General features: G+C 41.1%; 1 protein-coding gene and 1 long non-coding RNA gene across 8 annotated transcripts in view; one reads left to right on the top strand and one right to left on the bottom strand.

The window, feature by feature from the left end:
* Window positions 1–16,818, bottom strand: part of LOC117804407 — a 68,405-nt gene that overhangs the window by 21,495 nt on the left and 30,092 nt on the right. The window lies entirely within an intron of this gene.
* The window catches only part of HERC6 (HECT and RLD domain containing E3 ubiquitin protein ligase family member 6), a 58,231-nt gene that overhangs the window by 11,381 nt on the left and 30,032 nt on the right, over window positions 1–16,818 (top strand). For 5 of the 7 annotated variants that reach the window (XM_034671534.1, XM_034671536.1, XM_019806094.2 and 2 more), the window contains exons 7-11: window positions 1,110–1,246; window positions 2,505–2,572; window positions 11,626–11,747; window positions 12,284–12,343; window positions 14,905–14,998. In XM_034671534.1, the coding sequence (XP_034527425.1) occupies window positions 1,110–1,246; window positions 2,505–2,572; window positions 11,626–11,747; window positions 12,284–12,343; window positions 14,905–14,998 (481 nt within the window). The remainder of the gene's footprint in view (window positions 1–1,109; window positions 1,247–2,504; window positions 2,573–11,625; window positions 11,748–12,283; window positions 12,344–14,904; window positions 14,999–16,818) is intronic. The other 2 variants (XM_034671537.1, XM_034671538.1) reach the window with 2 other exon arrangements.

Here is a 16,818-nt window from a genome sequence, read left to right as displayed (position 1 = left end):
AAACTTTGCTGCTCATCCAAAAAAACAAAACAAAGCAAAACAAAACTCCTCAGCAATGTTATCAAACCTTAAAACCCAAAATATGTGTCCACTCTTTTTATAGATCATTTTCCTTTCTGAAAATTTACTTCTTTCAAATATAGTTTAAGTTTTCTATTTTTCTAATTTATTCTAGACATTTCATTTATTTAGTAAGAATTTATTGTAAGTCTACTGTGTATAGACCACCTTACTAGGTGCTGGGGGTTGGGAGGAGGGTTTAAAATAAAAATAGTGGTGGGGCACCTGGGTGGCTTGGTTGGGAAGTGCCTGACTCTTGACCTGATCTCCCGGTCGTGGCACTGAACCCTGCATTGGGTTCTGCACTCAGTACAGAGTCTGCTTGAGATTCTCTCTCCTCGCCTTCCCTCTCTGCCCTGACCCCTGCTCCTGCACACACGCAAGCTCACTCTCTCTCTTAAATACATAAATTTAAAATAAAATAAAATAAAAACAGTGGTGTTTGCCTATTTGTGTTGATAAGACAAAATTTAAAGTATTCTTATGCAAATAGAAGAGAATATGTATTTGCATATGCATTCAGAGTTTTGCATAATCCAGTTATGAGGACACTGAATATTATCTACCCAGTTCATAAAAAAACGAAGCTTACATTTAAAATACAAATGGTATGGGATACCGGGGTGGCTCAGTCCCTTAAGCATCTGCCTTTGGCTGGGGTCATGGTCATAGGGTCCTGGGATTGATTCGCACATCGGGCTCCTTGCTGAGCAGGGAGCCTGCTTCTCCCTTCTGCCCACCTGCTTGTGCTGTCTCTCCTTGCTTGTGCTGTCTATCACTCTCTGACAAATAAATAAACAAAATAAACAAAACAAAAAAACACAAATGGTAGAAAAGACCCATCGATAATATTCTACTTTTAAGGTTGGTAATAAGTTAATATTCACCTACCATTTGTTTAGTCACATCGTTTGGTACCATCTCACCTCGACATTATGATAAGGCATCTGGGTACTTTGTATAAGATAAATCTGTTATTTTGTGTCAGGAGACATCATCTTTCTCAAAAAGTGAGTACCTTGGTCTTCATTATATTCTGTCTCTTGCAGTTACCATACCCTTGCATATGTCTACACCACTGGAAAGGTAGTGTCTTTTGGTCGCGGACCAAGTTGCAAAAGCAGCCCAACTCATCCGAAGGCTCTGACAGAGAACGTTGACTTTACCTCCCCGATTTCTGCTAATGGTATGAATGGTCCCACTAATCTATGATTTTTTAATTGATGCCACTGGAGGAGAAATGTTATTTATCTTCTTTTCACAGGAGTACATAGAACTGTGGCTCTTTTTGTACTGTTATTTTAAATCTCTACAATATGCATCTTTTCTTATGCAATGATTCCTGGAGTATTTAGTAAGTTTTTCTAAAGATTAGGGTAATATGAAAAAGATCCCAAGTCAATGAACTATCAGAAAGATTCAGCTTTATATATTTAATCAAACCTCTTCTAGGGGCATCTGTCTGGATCAGTCGGTGGAGCAGGTGATGCTTGATCTCAGGGTTCTGAGTTTAAGCCCCATGTTGGGTGTAGAGATTACTTAAATCAAAAACAAACAAACAGGGGCGCCTGGGTGGCACAGCGGTTAAGCGTCTGCCTTTAGCTCAGGGCGTGATCCCAGCGTTATGGGATCGAGCCCCACATCAGGCTCCTCTGCTATGAGCCTGCTTCTTCCTCTCCCACTCCCCCTGCTTGTGTTCCCTCTTTCGCTGGCTGTCTCTATCTCTGTCGAATAAATAAATAAAATCTTAAAAACAAAAAAAAAACAAAAGAAACCCTCTTCTAAAGCACATCACCCTGGTTTCATTATGCAAGTGCATGAAAACTTAAATTTTTAAGAATATACAACATGTAACCTGATCAAAATTAATCTTTTATGGTGCTTGTAGTCAAAATTCATCTAGAAGATGGGGTGCCTGGGTGGCTCAGCCGTTAAGCGTCTGCCTTCGGCTCAGGTCATGATCCCAGGGTCCTGGGATCTAGCCCTGCATCGGGCTCCCTGCTCATGTTCCCTCTCTTGCTGTCTCTGTCAAATAAATAAATAAATAAAATCTTAAAAAAAAAATTCATCTAGAAGAATATAAATTGCCAATAAATTAAATTTAGCTTGGTACTATATCAGATTTTATTTTAAAGATTTTATTTATTTTAGAGAGAGAGAGCATGCACAAGAGCATGGGGTGTGGGGGGGTGGGAAGCAGAGGGAGAGAGACAGCAGACTCCATGCTAAACACAGAGCCCAACATGGGGCTCAGTCCCAGCACCCTGAGATCATGACCTGAGCTAAAATCAAGAGTCAGATGCTTAACCGACTAAGCCACCCAGGCACCCCAATATATCAGGTTTTTTTTAAGACTATTTTTTTAGAGCAGTTTTAGGTTTATAACAAAAGATTTCTTTTTGTACTTCTAAAAACAATAAGCATGAATTTATACTTTCTTTTAGACCTTGTGGATTTTCAAGTCAAACATATTTTTGCTGGAACGCATGCCAATTATGTGACAACTTATCAGGTATCTATTATACTTTGTTTCTTTTAAAAATATTCTTTAAAAAACACAAAACAATCATTTTTTTCTGCTAGATTTCAGAGCAGTGTTTCAAACATTGTATCATTTATATGTATTCAAATTTTTTACTAACATAAGAAGATCCTCTGTTAGAATGCTTCTTAAAAAATATTCTGTAATTTTAGGGGTGCCTGAGTGGCTCGGTTGGTTGGATATTTGACTCTTGGTTTAGGTTTGGGTGTTGATCTCATAGGTTGTGGGATGGCCGTGTGTCAGCGAGGCTCCATGCTCAGTGGGGAGTCTGCTTAAAAGATTCCCTTCCTCCACCCCTCCCCCCCTTCCTCACACGCATTCTTTCTCTCTGAAATGAGTAAATAAATCTTTTTTTTTAAAAATAAGGTATAATCTCTTTAAAAAAATATCCTGTAATTTTCACTTCCTCCTAAGAGATGAGACCCCCAAACCTAAATTCATTGCTTTTACACTGTTTATCATTAAGTAATATTAATGATGATAATAACAGCAGTGATTAATATTAATTGTAGTCATCATGAGTTAGGTACCACTTAAAATACTCCAAGTCGATAGACACATTTAATCCTCGTGTCAACTCCAATTGGTATTATTTCCCCCATTTTACAGATGAAGAAAACTGAGTCTCAGAGAAGTAGACTTACCCAAAGTTGCACTGCTAGGAAGTGGCAGAGCTGGATTCAAACCCAGGCAATCCAGCTCTAAAGCTTATACCATTATCCACCATACTGTAGTACCCTCCTAATTGTTGACAGAGAGGATTTTATTATCCTATTTCTGGGTGAGTTCTGAAATGCTTGTATGGAGACAGAAGTATACAGGCATACCTCATTATATTGCGCTATGATTTAGTGCATTTTTTTACAAATTGAAGGTTTGTGGCAACCCTACATTGAACAAATTTTTCCAACAGCATTTGCTCGCTTCTTGTCTCTGTGTCACATTTTGGTGGTTCTTGCAATGTTTCAAACTTTTCCATTATTACTATATTTGCTATGGTGATCTGTGGCCAGTGATCTTTGACATTACTGTTGGAATTGTTTTGGGACACCATGAACCATGCCCATATTGGATGGTGAACCTAATCGATAAATGTGTGTGTTCTGACTGCTCCACCAACTGGCTATTCCCCTGGGGCTCTCCTCCTTGCGCCTCCCTATTTATTCCCCGAGACAAAACAATATTTAATTAGGCCAATTAATAACCCTACAGTGGCCTCTGAATATTTCAGGGAAAGGAAGAGTCACATGTCTCTCATTTTAAATCAAAGGCTAGAAATAATAAACTTAGTGAGGAAGGCACATCGAAAGCTAAGAGAGGCTGAAAACTGCATCAAACTGCCAAATTGTAAATGCAGAGGAAAAGTTCTTGAAGGAAATAAAAAGTGCTCCTCCAGTGAGCACATAAATGATGAGAAACCAAAACAGCCTTATTGCTGATATGGAGAAAGTTTTAGTGATTTAGACAGAAGATCAGACATTCCCTTAAAACCAAAGTCTGATCCAAGGCAAGGCCCTAATTCTCTTTAATTCTATGAAGTCTGAGAGAGGTGAGGAAGCTGCAGAAGAGAAGTTGGAAGCTAGCTGAGGTCAGTTCGTGAGGTTTAAGGAAAGAAGCCGTCTCCATAACATCAAAGTGCAAGGTGAAGCAGCAGGTGCTGTTGTAGACACTGCAGTGAGTTCTCCACAAGATCTAGCTAAGATGGGGGCACCTGGGCAGCTCAGTCGGGTAAGCATCCAACTCCTGATTTCAGCTCAGGTCATGATCTTGGGGTTTGAGATCAAGCGCGCCATTGAGTCTGCTTGAGATGCTCTCTCTCCCTTTGCCCCTTCCCCCACTTGCATGCCCTCCCTCGCTCTCTCTCTCTTTCTCCCTCTCTAATAAACAAATAACATCTTTAAGGAAAAAAAAAAGATCTAGCTAAAATGATTGATGAAGGTGGCTACCCTAAATAAGAAATTTTTAATGTAGATGAAACAGCCTTCTATTGGAAAAGATGCCATCTAGGACTTTCATAGCTAGAGAGAAGTCAGTGCCTTGCTTCAATGCTTCAAATGACAGTCTGACTATCTTGTTAGGGACTAATGCAGCTGATGACTTTAAGCTGAAGCCAGTGTCCACTGACCATCCTGAAGATCTTAGGGTCCTTAAGAATTATGCTAAATCTACTCTGTGCTCTATAAATGTAAAAAGAAAGCCTGGATGACAGCACCTGCTTGTAACATGGTTTACAGAATATTTTAAGCCCCTTGCTGAGATCTGCTTAAAAAAAGTTTCCATTCAAAATACTGCTCATTGACCATGTAGCTGGTCACCCAAGAGCTCTGATGGAGATGTATAATGAGATGAGTGTTGTTTTCATGTCTGTTGACAAAATATCCATTCTGCAGCCATTTGGTCAAGGAGTCATTTTGACTTGCAAGTTTTATTATTTAAGAAATACATTTCATAAGGCTATAGCTGCCATAGATAGTCATTCCTCTAATGGCTCTGGGCAAAGTCGGTTGAAAACCTTCTGGAAAGGATTCACCATTCTAGATGCCATTAAGAACATTTGTGACCCATGGGAAGAGGTTTAAGTGTCAACATGAACAGGAGTTTGGAAGAAGTTGATTCCAGCCCCCACGGATGACTTTGAGGAGTTCAAGACCTCAGTGGAGGAAGTACTGGCAGATGTGGTAATACTGTAGGAGAACCAGAATCAGAAGTGGAGCCTGAAGACGTGACTGGATTGCTGCCATCTCATGATAAAATGTGACTAGATGAGGCTTGCTTCTTATGGATGAACAAAGAAAGTACCTTCTTGAGGTGGGATCTACTGGTGAAGGTGCTGTGAAGACTGTTGAAATGACAACAAAGGACCTAGAATATTATATAAACTTAGTTGATAGAGCAGCAGCAGGGTTTGAGAGGACTGACTCCAATTCTGAAAGAAGTTCTACTATGGGTAAAGTGCTTTCAAACAGCACTACATGGTACAGAGAAATTGTGAAAGGAAGTGCCCATTGATGTGGCAAAATTTAATGTTGTCTTATTTTCAGAAATTGCCACAGCCACCCCAACCTTCAGCAACCATCACCCTGACCAACATCTTCAAGACAAGATGACAACTGCAATCAGCAGAAATATTCAGACTCTCAACACTCACTGAGAGCTTAGACTAGCAGTTTTAGCAATAAAGAATTTTTTAAATCAAGATACATAGTTTGTTTAGAGATGATGCTGTTGCACACTTGATAGACTATGGCATTGTGTAAACATAACTTTTATATGCACCAGAAAACCAAAAAATTCATTTGACTCATTTTATTGCAATATTCACTTTATTGTGGTGGTTTGGAACCAGACCCTCAATATCTCTGAGGTCTTCCTGTACATAGTTACTTCCTAATTTGTACTTTCTTTCCTTCCTTCCTTCCTTCCTTCCTTCCTTCCTTCCTTCCTTCCTTCCTTCCTTCCTTCCCTCCCTCCCTCCCTCCCTCCCTCCTTCCCTCCTTGCTTCCTTCCTTCCTTCTTTTAGAGAGAGAGAGTACACATAAGTTGGGGAGGGGGCAGAGGGAGAGAGAGAATCTCAAGCAGACTCCCCACTGAGCATGGAGGCCAATGCAGGGCTCCATTTCATGACCCTGAGATCATGACCTGAGCCAAAATCAAGAGTCAGATGCTAAACCGACTGAGCCACCCAGGTGCCCCGAATTTGTACTTTTTTCTATTTTCAGGAATGTTTTAAACTTGATATCCATATAGACTCTTGCCATATTCTCTGGGACAGAAAATGGTCAGAGGCAAAGGTCTCTGTGCTGCAGGGGAGAGTGAGGAGATTGTACTTGGTTGCTCTGTCACAGCCATCTAGTTGGCAGGTACCTCCTGTGTCTCAGGCTCTGCTCTTGGTGCTGGGGATAAAAGTGAGTAATACAGACAAGGCTGGTCTCATTCTTGGCATTTGGATTCTTCAGGGAAGGACAGGTGATAAATATGTAAATGCAAAATAATGAGATTGTATTAAAGAGCAGTAAGTTCTCCGAAGCAAACAAAGTGAGCCATGTGAGACTGAAGAAGTGGGCTTCTTTAGAAATGTCAGTCAGCAGGGCACCTGAGTGGCTCAGTCAGTTAAGCATCAGACTCTTGGTTTCGCTCAGGTCATGATCTCTTGGTGTCAGGCTCCCCTCTCAGCGTGGAGTCTGCTTGAAGATTCTCTCCTTCTGTCCCTCCCCCCACTCAGACATGCTCTCTTTCTCTAAGATAAATGAATAACTTCAAAAAAAAAAAAATGTCAGTCAGGGAAGACCTCTCAGGCTGGGACAGTGAAACAGAGACCTGAGCCATGCTTAGATCCAAAGAAAGAGTGTTCCATGGTCGCCTGGGTGTCTCAGTTGTTTGAGCATCCGACTCTTGATTTTGGCTCAGGTCATGATCTCAGGGTTGTGAGATCAAGCCCCTCCACAGCCTCTACACTCAGTAGGGCATCTGCTTCTCTCCTCTCTCTCCCTCTGCCCCTCCCCCTGCTCGCACTGTCTCTCTAAGATAAATAAATATTTATTTTTATTTTTTAAAGATTTTATTTATTTATTTGACACAGAGAGAGAGACAGCGTGAGAGGGAACATAAGCAGGGGGAGAGGGAGAGGGAGAAGCAGGCTTCCCACTGAGCAGGGAGCCTGATGTGGGGCTCAATCCCAGGACCCTGGGATCATGACCTGAGCCGAAGGCAGATGCTTAACAACTGAGACACCCGGGCGCCCCATGAATAAATCTTAAAAGAAAAAAAAAAAAGAAAAGAAAGAGCGTTCAGGTAGAGGGAACCACATATAGAGAGGCCCTGTGGCAAGGATAAGTTTAGCATGTGTGAGGGACAGAGAGGGCCAGAAGGGCAGAGCATAGTAGGAAAGGGTGAAGAGTTATATGAGATGGAGGCTAGTAGGTGAGATGGGGTCGGTGTGAGTAGACCTTGGGAAGGAGATCCGGAGCCTTAGCTGGATGTCCAAGTCTAGAGCTCAGGGAGGATGTCAGCACTGGAATATAGACATGGTATTCGTGAAAGTACAGACAGTACTTAGAGCCAGGGTCTGGATGAAAGGTCACCTTGAGAGAGGGTAAAAATGAGAAGAGAAGGGGGACAGAATCCAGTCATGAAAGACTTCTCCATTTAGAGGTCCAGCAGTGAGGAGGTGCCAGAAGAAAAACTGAGAAGGGCCAGTTTCTGAGGTAGGGGAAAACCAGGAGAAGGTGGTTCATCAAGATAAGAGAAGAACGTATTTCCAGAAGGAGGAAGTGGCTAATCCTGTCACATACTGCTGAGGGGTCAAGTAAGATGAGCACAGAGATGATTTTTGACAATGATCCCATTCAGATGGAGAAAACGATGGTACATGAGAAAGAATGAATATTTGCGGAAGCAATGTCCCACAATAGGAGAGGAGAGGCAGGATCCCATCTGTGTAGAATATAGGGGCCTGAGCAGAAATATTTATTTTATTCTAATAAGGAACAGTGGAGGTGAGGGTGGGGTGATGGTGGAAAGGTGCCTGATGGCTTCAGTTTTCACTGACACACAGGGCAAGATCCTCATCTGGGAATGAGTGAGAGAGGAGGAGTGTTACAGGTTTAGGAATAAAAGGAAAGTGTATAGTAGTTGTCTCAGAGAGTGAGAAAGCAAATGTTATGGGAAATTACTAAACAGTGTTGGGTGCCCATTTAGGGTAGTAGGACTGAAAGTGAAATCAGTCAGTACAGTTGTGCGACTTTCTCCAGTGAATGGATTAGATTCAGTTTTGCTTGGGTTCAAATTTGGAGTAATCCAGAGTTGATTTTAACCACGGATGGAATTTTGCTAGGTAAGTACAACAGGAAAGTGACAGAGTAGAAAGACTTACTATAGCGCTGACCATGGACTCTAAGCTGGGTAAGAATGAGGAGGTGATGAATAATGAACAAACAATAGGGTCAATGGATTGGAGATCCTAATGGTCTCAAAGAATGTTGGAGTGGGTTCCACTCTAAAGTAAGTGTCTTAGTGCTCTGCCTGCTAACAAAACACTGTAGACTAGGTGGCTTATGAACAGCAGAAATGTACTTCTCACAGTTTGGAGTCTGGGAAGTCCAGGATCAAAGGGCCAGCATACTCAGTGTTTGGTGAGGACATGCTTCCTTGTTTATAGACGGTTGTCTTCTTGCTGTGTCCTCACATGGCAGAAGGGGCAAAGAGCTCTCTGGGGATCTCTTATAAAGGCACTAATCCCATTCATGAGACCTGGTCACCTCCCGAAGGCCCCATCTCCTAATGCCATTGCACTGAGGGTTAGAATTTCAACATATGAATTTTGGGGGAATACATTCAGTCCATAACATTCCCCCCCTAAAAAAATTCAAGTCCTTCTTGCATGCAAAATACATTCATTCTGTTCCAACAGCCCCCAAAGTCTACTCATTCCAGCACCAAAGAATGTTAGATTGAGAGTTTCACTTTAAAGTAAGGGAATCAGAAAAAGATGTATGATGACCAGAGAAGAGAATGTTTCTTTTCTTTTCCTTTTTTAGATTTTATTTATTTATTTGGGGGGGGTGAGAAAGAGTATGAGTGGAGGTGGGGGAGGAGGAGCAGAGGGAGAGGGAGAAGCAGACTCCCAGCTGAGCAGGGAGCCTGATGTGGGCCTCGATCCCAGGACCCTGAGATTGTGACCTGATGCAAAGGCAGACACTTAACCGACTGAGCCACCCAGGCACCCCTGAGAATGTTTCTAATAGAAATTTTAGAAAGTAAAACAGTTATTGATGATTAGAAAGCATAGAGTATTACCTAGATCTAGGGCAGTGATTTTCAACTAGGAATGATTTTGCCCCAGGAAACATTTGACAATTGCTGGAGACGTTTTAGGTTGTTGTAACTGGAAGGGGGCAGGTGTGTGGGGTACTGCCGGCAGCATCTGGTGGGTAGAGGCCAGGGCTGCTGCTAACATCCTACAATGCACAAGACCCTCACGACAAAGAATGATCTGACCCAAAATGTCAACAGCATCCCTCTTGAAACCCTGATCCAGGACATGGGTAGTTGAGGCAGAGCAGAGGAGAAGCGTGGAGATGAGATCAAGACTTGACAGATCAAAGTGGGAAATAAATCATGTTTATTAGTTCTGTAGTTGCCAAGAATTACAGGAAAACTGATGGCAAGCATGGCAGTGCCGAGGGAGACAGCAAGGTACTAGAGTTTTCAGTGTTGAAGGACATTGGGAGACGATTACATCAGAGGAGCTGGGATTTTGAAGAGAGTAGAAGAAATGGTATGTAAGTACCAATAGGGAGCCCTTCATTGTCCTAAGTTTCCAGCCATGTGGGGAGAATAAAAGCTTTCTCGTGATTGAACTAGAGGGGACACCCAGGGCTCAGATCAAGAAGCTGAAGGGAACTTCAGAAGTCATGGTTACACATCTTCTTCCAGAGGTCTTTATTTAAGCATTAAACAAAAATGATGAAAAGTTTCCTGACTCGTGGGGTGCCTGGCTGGCTCAGTTCATAGAGTATATGACTCTTGATCTCGGGGTCTTGAGTTCAAGCCCCGCGTTGGGCATAGATAGAGGTTACTTAAGGAAAAAAAAAGAATTTCCTGACTTATTACAAGTTCATTGGAAGCAGAGGTATAACATGGAGCAGAGCACTACTGTCTTTGGAAGGCTATATTAAAAGATAGGTTTTTCTTTCCATATAGTAACTTCTGACACCTCTCACTGAGCCATTTGGTTTCAAGTATTGTATAGAACCACGGTTCTCAAAGTGTGGTCCCTACACCAGAGCAGCAGCATCAGCTGGGAATTTGCTAGATGCAAATTCTTGAGCTCCACCCCTAAATCAGAAACTGTGGGGATGGGTTCAGCAGTCTATGCTTTAGCAAGATCACCAGGTAATTGTGTTGTATGCTAAAGTTTGAAAACCACTGATCTAAAAGTAAAAAATCTATGGGTGATTAGAGGGGAGAAAAAAACTAGTATTTACCGAATACCAACTATAGGGGCGCCTGAGTGGCTCAGTTGGTTAAGTGTCTGCCTTTGGCTCAGGTCATGATCTAGAGTCCCCGAATCGAGCCCCGAGTCAGGCTCCCTGCTCAGTGGGGAGTCTGCTTCTCCCTTTCGCTCTGCTCCTCCCCCCACCCAACTCATGTTCACTCTCTCTCTCTCAAATAAATAAATAAAATCTTTAAAAAAAATGAATATCAAACTATAATCCAAAGGCTTTGTATACCTAATATCATTTAATTTTAACAAGAGCCCAGAGAAGTAGGTAATATTATCTCATTTTTTTAATTGTAGTTAAATATATATATATTTATATATATAGTAAAATTTTCTATTTTAACTATTCTTAAGTATACAATTTAGTGGCATTAATTGCACTCACAGTATTGTGCAACCATCACCACTTTCCATCTCCAAAACTTATCACCCCATACAGAAACTCTGTAACCATTAAATAAGTCTCTAGTCCATGAACTCCCCAGTCCTGGGTAATCTCTAATCTACTTTCTACGAAGTTGCCAATTTCACTTAAGTGGAATCATAAAATATTTGTCCTTTTGTATCTGGCTTATTTCACTTAGCATAATGTCTTCAAAATTCATCCATGTTTCAGCGTGTATCAGAATCTCTTCCCTTTTATGGCTGAATATTCTCCTGCATGTGTGCCCCACGTTCATCTGTTGATGCTGTCACTGGACACCAGCTGTTTCCACCTTTTTGGCTATTGTGAATAATGCTGCAGTGAATATTGGTGTAAAAGGATCTGGTTGAGTCCCTGTTTTCAATTATTTTGTGTCATTCCATTTTTAAATGACAAAACTAAGGCTCAGACTAAGCACAGTGGCCAAGGCTGGGAACTGGAACAGCCAGGCCAGTGTGAGGACATAACTCCTCTCACCAAACCCCACATCAGAGAGGGCGGGGCCTACCTGCCCCCTACGCCACAAGCTTTGCGGTGTTATTTATTCCTCAGCATGTGGGTATGTTTTCCTGATCATTTTTTTTTTCTTCCATGAAGGATACCAGTTCCACAGATGTTTCCAGGAAAATCCTGCCAGAAATAAGCCAAATTACTGAGTCCCTGACAGAAAAATGGATAGCAGTGGCAAGACAAAGCGCTGAACATGAAGTGGCTAAGAGGTAGCTCCGTCTGATAAATTATAAATCACTTGTATCTGGTTTTGAAGCATGGGGTCATTTTATCCTAAACATAGGACAGAGGGTTTGGCTTTGCTGTGAAGGCATGTGCATTTTAACCATGATTCTCTTGTACCACCTCGAAGTTTGAAGAAGTCCCTGATGATCTCATTCATTCGTCATTTACTTAACACGACTATACTGAGGACATACGGTTCCTAGGCGCCTTGATAGGCACCAGAGATGCAGGAGCAAATCAGAAGTGGACTCTTTTGTATCTTCATAGTTTATACTTTGGGGCTCCATAAATTTCTGTTTCCAGAAGGATGGATTTTATTTAAATCCATGACGTGGTAAAATCAGCTATGAAGGGTTTTCGTGAGATTTATCAGCACAAAGTGCATCCAGAACTTGGAAGACTCGCAGGAGAGCAGTTGTTTTCCTTAATGATTCCAGGTCACCAGTTGTATAATTGGACATAAGACGAGGCATGTTTTATAGTACGATACGACTTAACACTTGTATTGTTACTTTTACAGTGAAATTATGATGATATTTTCATCTCCTGCTTGTCTGACTGCAAGTTTTTTAAAGGAAAGGTAATTTTTACATGAGATTTACCTTCATTTAAAACACTGGGGGGAAAAAACACATTGAGAAATATTTAAAATGAAATGTTTCAAGTCAGTCATTTTAATTTGTAAATTATGTTATCTATGAACAAAAAGTTCAACATAGAAAACTCCAAAGGTTGTTACAGAATTCTCCCATTTTGTAAAGTAATTTTCTGCGAGACCACAGTAAGTTGTAATTCCTAATTCACATTGTTCACCTTCTCTGCCCTGCCTTCCTCTGTTACCTGACTAAAAGGAATGGTGTTTCTTCCAGGATCTTTGTGTCCATGAGTGAACATTCTAATGTTGCTTTAGTACTTAGAGGCCAAGGCAGCACTTTGCAGCTTTTTGTGGTGGGATCAATAGGGGAATAGATCAATAGGGAAAATAGATTCTATTTATTTTATCTTGAACTAGGTTCACCACTACAGAGGAAAATCTAATTTCTCTTTTTGGTGTCTGATCCAGTCGTATAAACAACTCTCTTGTGACATGCTCAACATCTGGTCTTATATTTCTTCCCTTCCCTTTATGCTTTACAATACTGTGCCTGGGAACTGTTAAGAGATAAACTGAGGAATATTAAACATTTCAAGATTTATTTAAGCTAATACTGATTCAAATGGGGCAGCACCAAACTGAAGTGGTTAGGAGCGCTCCACCAACAGGAGCTAGAGGAAAGACTTACGTAGAGAAGGTGCAGAAGCAAAGAAAAGAAATTAATTGATCGGTTATAGCTCAAAGTGTAGTTGGCTGTTTGTGACTAGTTGTCCTTAGGTTTCGATTTCATAACTGAGGTATTTACAGGCTCAGATTTTGTTTTGCTTACATAGGCCCCCATAGGGGGCCACCCCAGTGGGGTGAGCCACCCCAGTGTAATGGCCTCCTTGTTTAATTTAACAGTATTTAAGGGAGAAGGAGGATAGTAGCATGAAGGAGCCCTTAGGCTGCCCTCTGCCTTCTCTGGAAGCCGATGCTCTGCTGGTGTGTGTGCAGCAGATATAACTCAGTCCAGTCCTCCCCCAGTAGGTCTGGTCTCATCCTTCCCTGCTGAGTAGGCCCCAAGCCGCCTCACAGATTCTGCCTCACATCTTGTGCCCCTTCCTGGCCAGTAGGTGGCACTCACTTAACCCGTGTCGCAGGTATTCCTGGGCTCTGTGCAACCCCCAGTTGTCTCGCTGGTTTTCAACCAAGCTGCGCGCTCTCAGTCACTCCTTAAGGGGACTGGAGGAACTGTTGAGCCCAAAAACCTCACCTCAGAACCAGAGAAACCCAGGGAAGCTAAATGCCATGGCTTCCCACTGGCAGCCCATAAGGCAGTGTCTTTCTAGAGTCCTAAAATGCATCCCGATTCATCCCCACACATCCTGGTCAAGGGTGAGAGAAGAGAAATCAGACACTGCTTCCTCTACCTTCTTCCTCTCCCATTTGCTTTCTTCTTGCCATCCTTCCAGGAGAGAAGTGAGGGACAGGGACTCTGCCAGTCAATGTTTCCTCTTTCTTCCCTTCTCTAGTCTCAGGCTAAATCCTTACGGCAAATAGAATATTTTCCACATGAAGAATATTATCTTTGTAAAGTGGAAAAGTATCCTCCCAGGAGTGACAAACCTCAGGGTCTGGTTTTAAGATGCCAAAGACTGCAGAGGACAATATATTTTAAGAGGAGATTTATAATACTTTGAGTACTTGCATTAATATTTTAGCCCTGGTATTACTGTTGATCCATGCAAGCATAAAATATTTCTTGCTAGAAGATTATAAAACAAGTCATTTGACCGATGCAGACTCTTCAGATGTCACCAACACAACCCAGGAAAGCACAACACCTAGACACAGCTTTCATAGTGTTACTGAGGGGAAGGCCAGGTTGGCATTTATCAAGAATTGGCAGTTTGGTTTAGGGCAGGTCTTTCAGTTTGGGAGGGGGAGGCTGGGGGCTTGATTAGGACTGGGAAAAGATTCAATGATCCAGGATGGTTGTAAATAGCAAGGCATTGACTTTGAGGCAAGAGATTCAAAGAATCTTAGGGCATAAATTAATGCTTTCCATTGAGGAGTTAATGGGTCTTTTCAGGAAGTTCCTATAATGAACAATCAAACCACTTGCCTGGGTCTAGGGTCTCTTGGAATAGTGAAGTCATGCTAATGAAACAGTGGAATCCTAAAGTAATGTAGATGTAGACGGTAAGGTGGGGGGGGTGGGTAGTTTCAGTTCTCAGTGTACGGGCTGAGTGTGGTGGTAAAGGGTTTCAGTTCTCAGATGCAGCATGTAAAATTTTGCTATTATTGCAGCCCACACTTGTAGCCACTTTAGAGATAAAATGGTTACCTACTCTCTTTTAGGAGAATAGAATATAAATTTTATACAATTTTTTTGTGCCAAGTAAATTAATTATTTTGAAAGGAGGCAAGCTGTAAGAAAAATTTTTTTATCTGCTAACTAATAAAACAATAAACACGTATGAAGTTTAGAAATATTATTTTCCATCTGTTTATGTGGGGTTTTTTTGTTGTTGTTTGTTTTTTTACATTTCTTGTATCCAAAGAGAATCTGTAGAAACGATTTCCATTGATGTGGACTTACAAAAGGCAAGAGATACCTTCGAGAAGTTAACAAAAACAGAATGGATTTCTTACACGGTAATGGCCAATATTTACTTGAGAAATAGAACAATAGAATTTCTTTACAGGAACCATATGATCGGAGTTTAATTTTGTTGGGAGGTGAGTCAGAGGGACTGTGTGTGATAGGGGAGGGGGCGAGTGTTCATGATGAGGTCACTATATTCCAGACACTGTATTAGATGCTGGTACTTTTTTATTTTTATTTTTTAATTTATAAATCATATATTTGGCAAATAACTCATGTCCAAAATAAATAAATGATTTTTGGAACTCAATCAGAAGAGAAGTGACCCAAATTTAAAAATGATCAAAATATTTGAATGGATATTTTACCAGAGAAGATTTATGGATAACCACATGGAAGGATGCTTAGTACAATTAATCATTACGGAAATGCAAATTAAAACCACAATGAGGTATCACTTCACATCCACAATGATGACCAACATCATAAAGAAAGACAATAACAAGTGTTGGTGAGGATACAGAGAACCTGGAAGCCTTATTCATGGCTGGTAGACATGTAAAATGGTGCAATCTCTTTAGAAAACAATTTGGCGGCTTTTCAAAAAAGTTAGACATAGATTTACCATATGACCCAACAGTGCTACTGCTAGGTGCTTATCCAACCCAAATGAAAACATATGTCCACACAAAGGCTTCTATGTAATGATTACAGCAGCATGTTCATGATAGTCAAAATGTGGAAACAACCCAAGTATTTATCAACCAGGGTGTGGGTAAACAAAATGTGGTGAATCCATATAATGGAATACTATTCAGCAATAAAAAAGAGAGATTAACATCTCTCATAGGTGACCCTCAAAACATTATGTAAGTGAAAGTAGCCAAACATAAAGATCACATATTGTTTGATTCCACTTACATGAAATGTTTGGAGAAAGCAGATCCATAGAAATAGAAAATAGATTAATGTTTGCATTGGGTGTATAACAAGAAATGTGGTAGTTGAATAATGGCCTCCCAAGATGTCTGTATCTCAATACTCAAAGTCTGTGGATGTGTTACCTTACATGGCAAAAGGAATTTTGCATAGGTCATTAACAGTCTTGAGATGGGGAGATTATTCTGGATTATCTGGATGGGCCCAATGTAATCACAAGAGTATCTATAAGAGAAAGCGGAAATGCCAGAGTTAGATTTGAATATGTTGTGTTTCTGGATTTGAGAACCGAGAAAGGCCAATAGCAAGGGAATGCTAACAGTCTCTAGAAACTAGAGAAATGAAAGAGATGGGATTATCCCTAGAAGAAACCACTAGCCAGAGAACAGACTCTCCCTTCGAGCTTCCAGAAGGGATGCAACCTTGTCAATATCTTGATTTGAGTCCTGCAAGACCCATTTGGGACTTTTTAAAAAAAATTTTAATTTATTTGAGAGAGAGAGCACAAGCAGGCAGAGGGGCAGAGGAAGAGGGAGACACACTCACTGCTGAGCAGGGAGCCCGACGTGGGGCTTCAATCTGAGCTGAAGGCAGATGCTGAACCAACTGAGCCACCCAGGCGCCCCTCATTTTGGACTTCTGACCTCTAGAACTGTAGGATGACAAGTTCATGTTTCTTTAAACCACTAATTTGTGGTTCTAGTAATTGTTAGTATGGTTAGTTAGTATAGTCATAATACATAGTATAGTAATTGTTATAGTAATAATAGAAAATAGGGCTAAAGCCTCTAGGGGAAAATCTGTTTCTCTGACTTTTCTTTTTTTTTTTTTTTTTTTTTTTTTTATTATATCACGTTAGTCACCATACAGTACATCCCCGGATTCCGATGTAAAGTTTGATGCTTCATTAGTTGCGTATAACACCCAGTGC

Source organism: Ailuropoda melanoleuca, chromosome 11 (assembly GCF_002007445.2).
Source record: "Ailuropoda melanoleuca isolate Jingjing chromosome 11, ASM200744v2, whole genome shotgun sequence".
Classification (NCBI taxonomy): domain Eukaryota; kingdom Metazoa; phylum Chordata; class Mammalia; order Carnivora; family Ursidae; genus Ailuropoda; species Ailuropoda melanoleuca.
The sequence above is the reverse complement of the archived record's forward strand: the minus strand, read 5'-3'. Positions and strand labels throughout refer to the sequence as shown.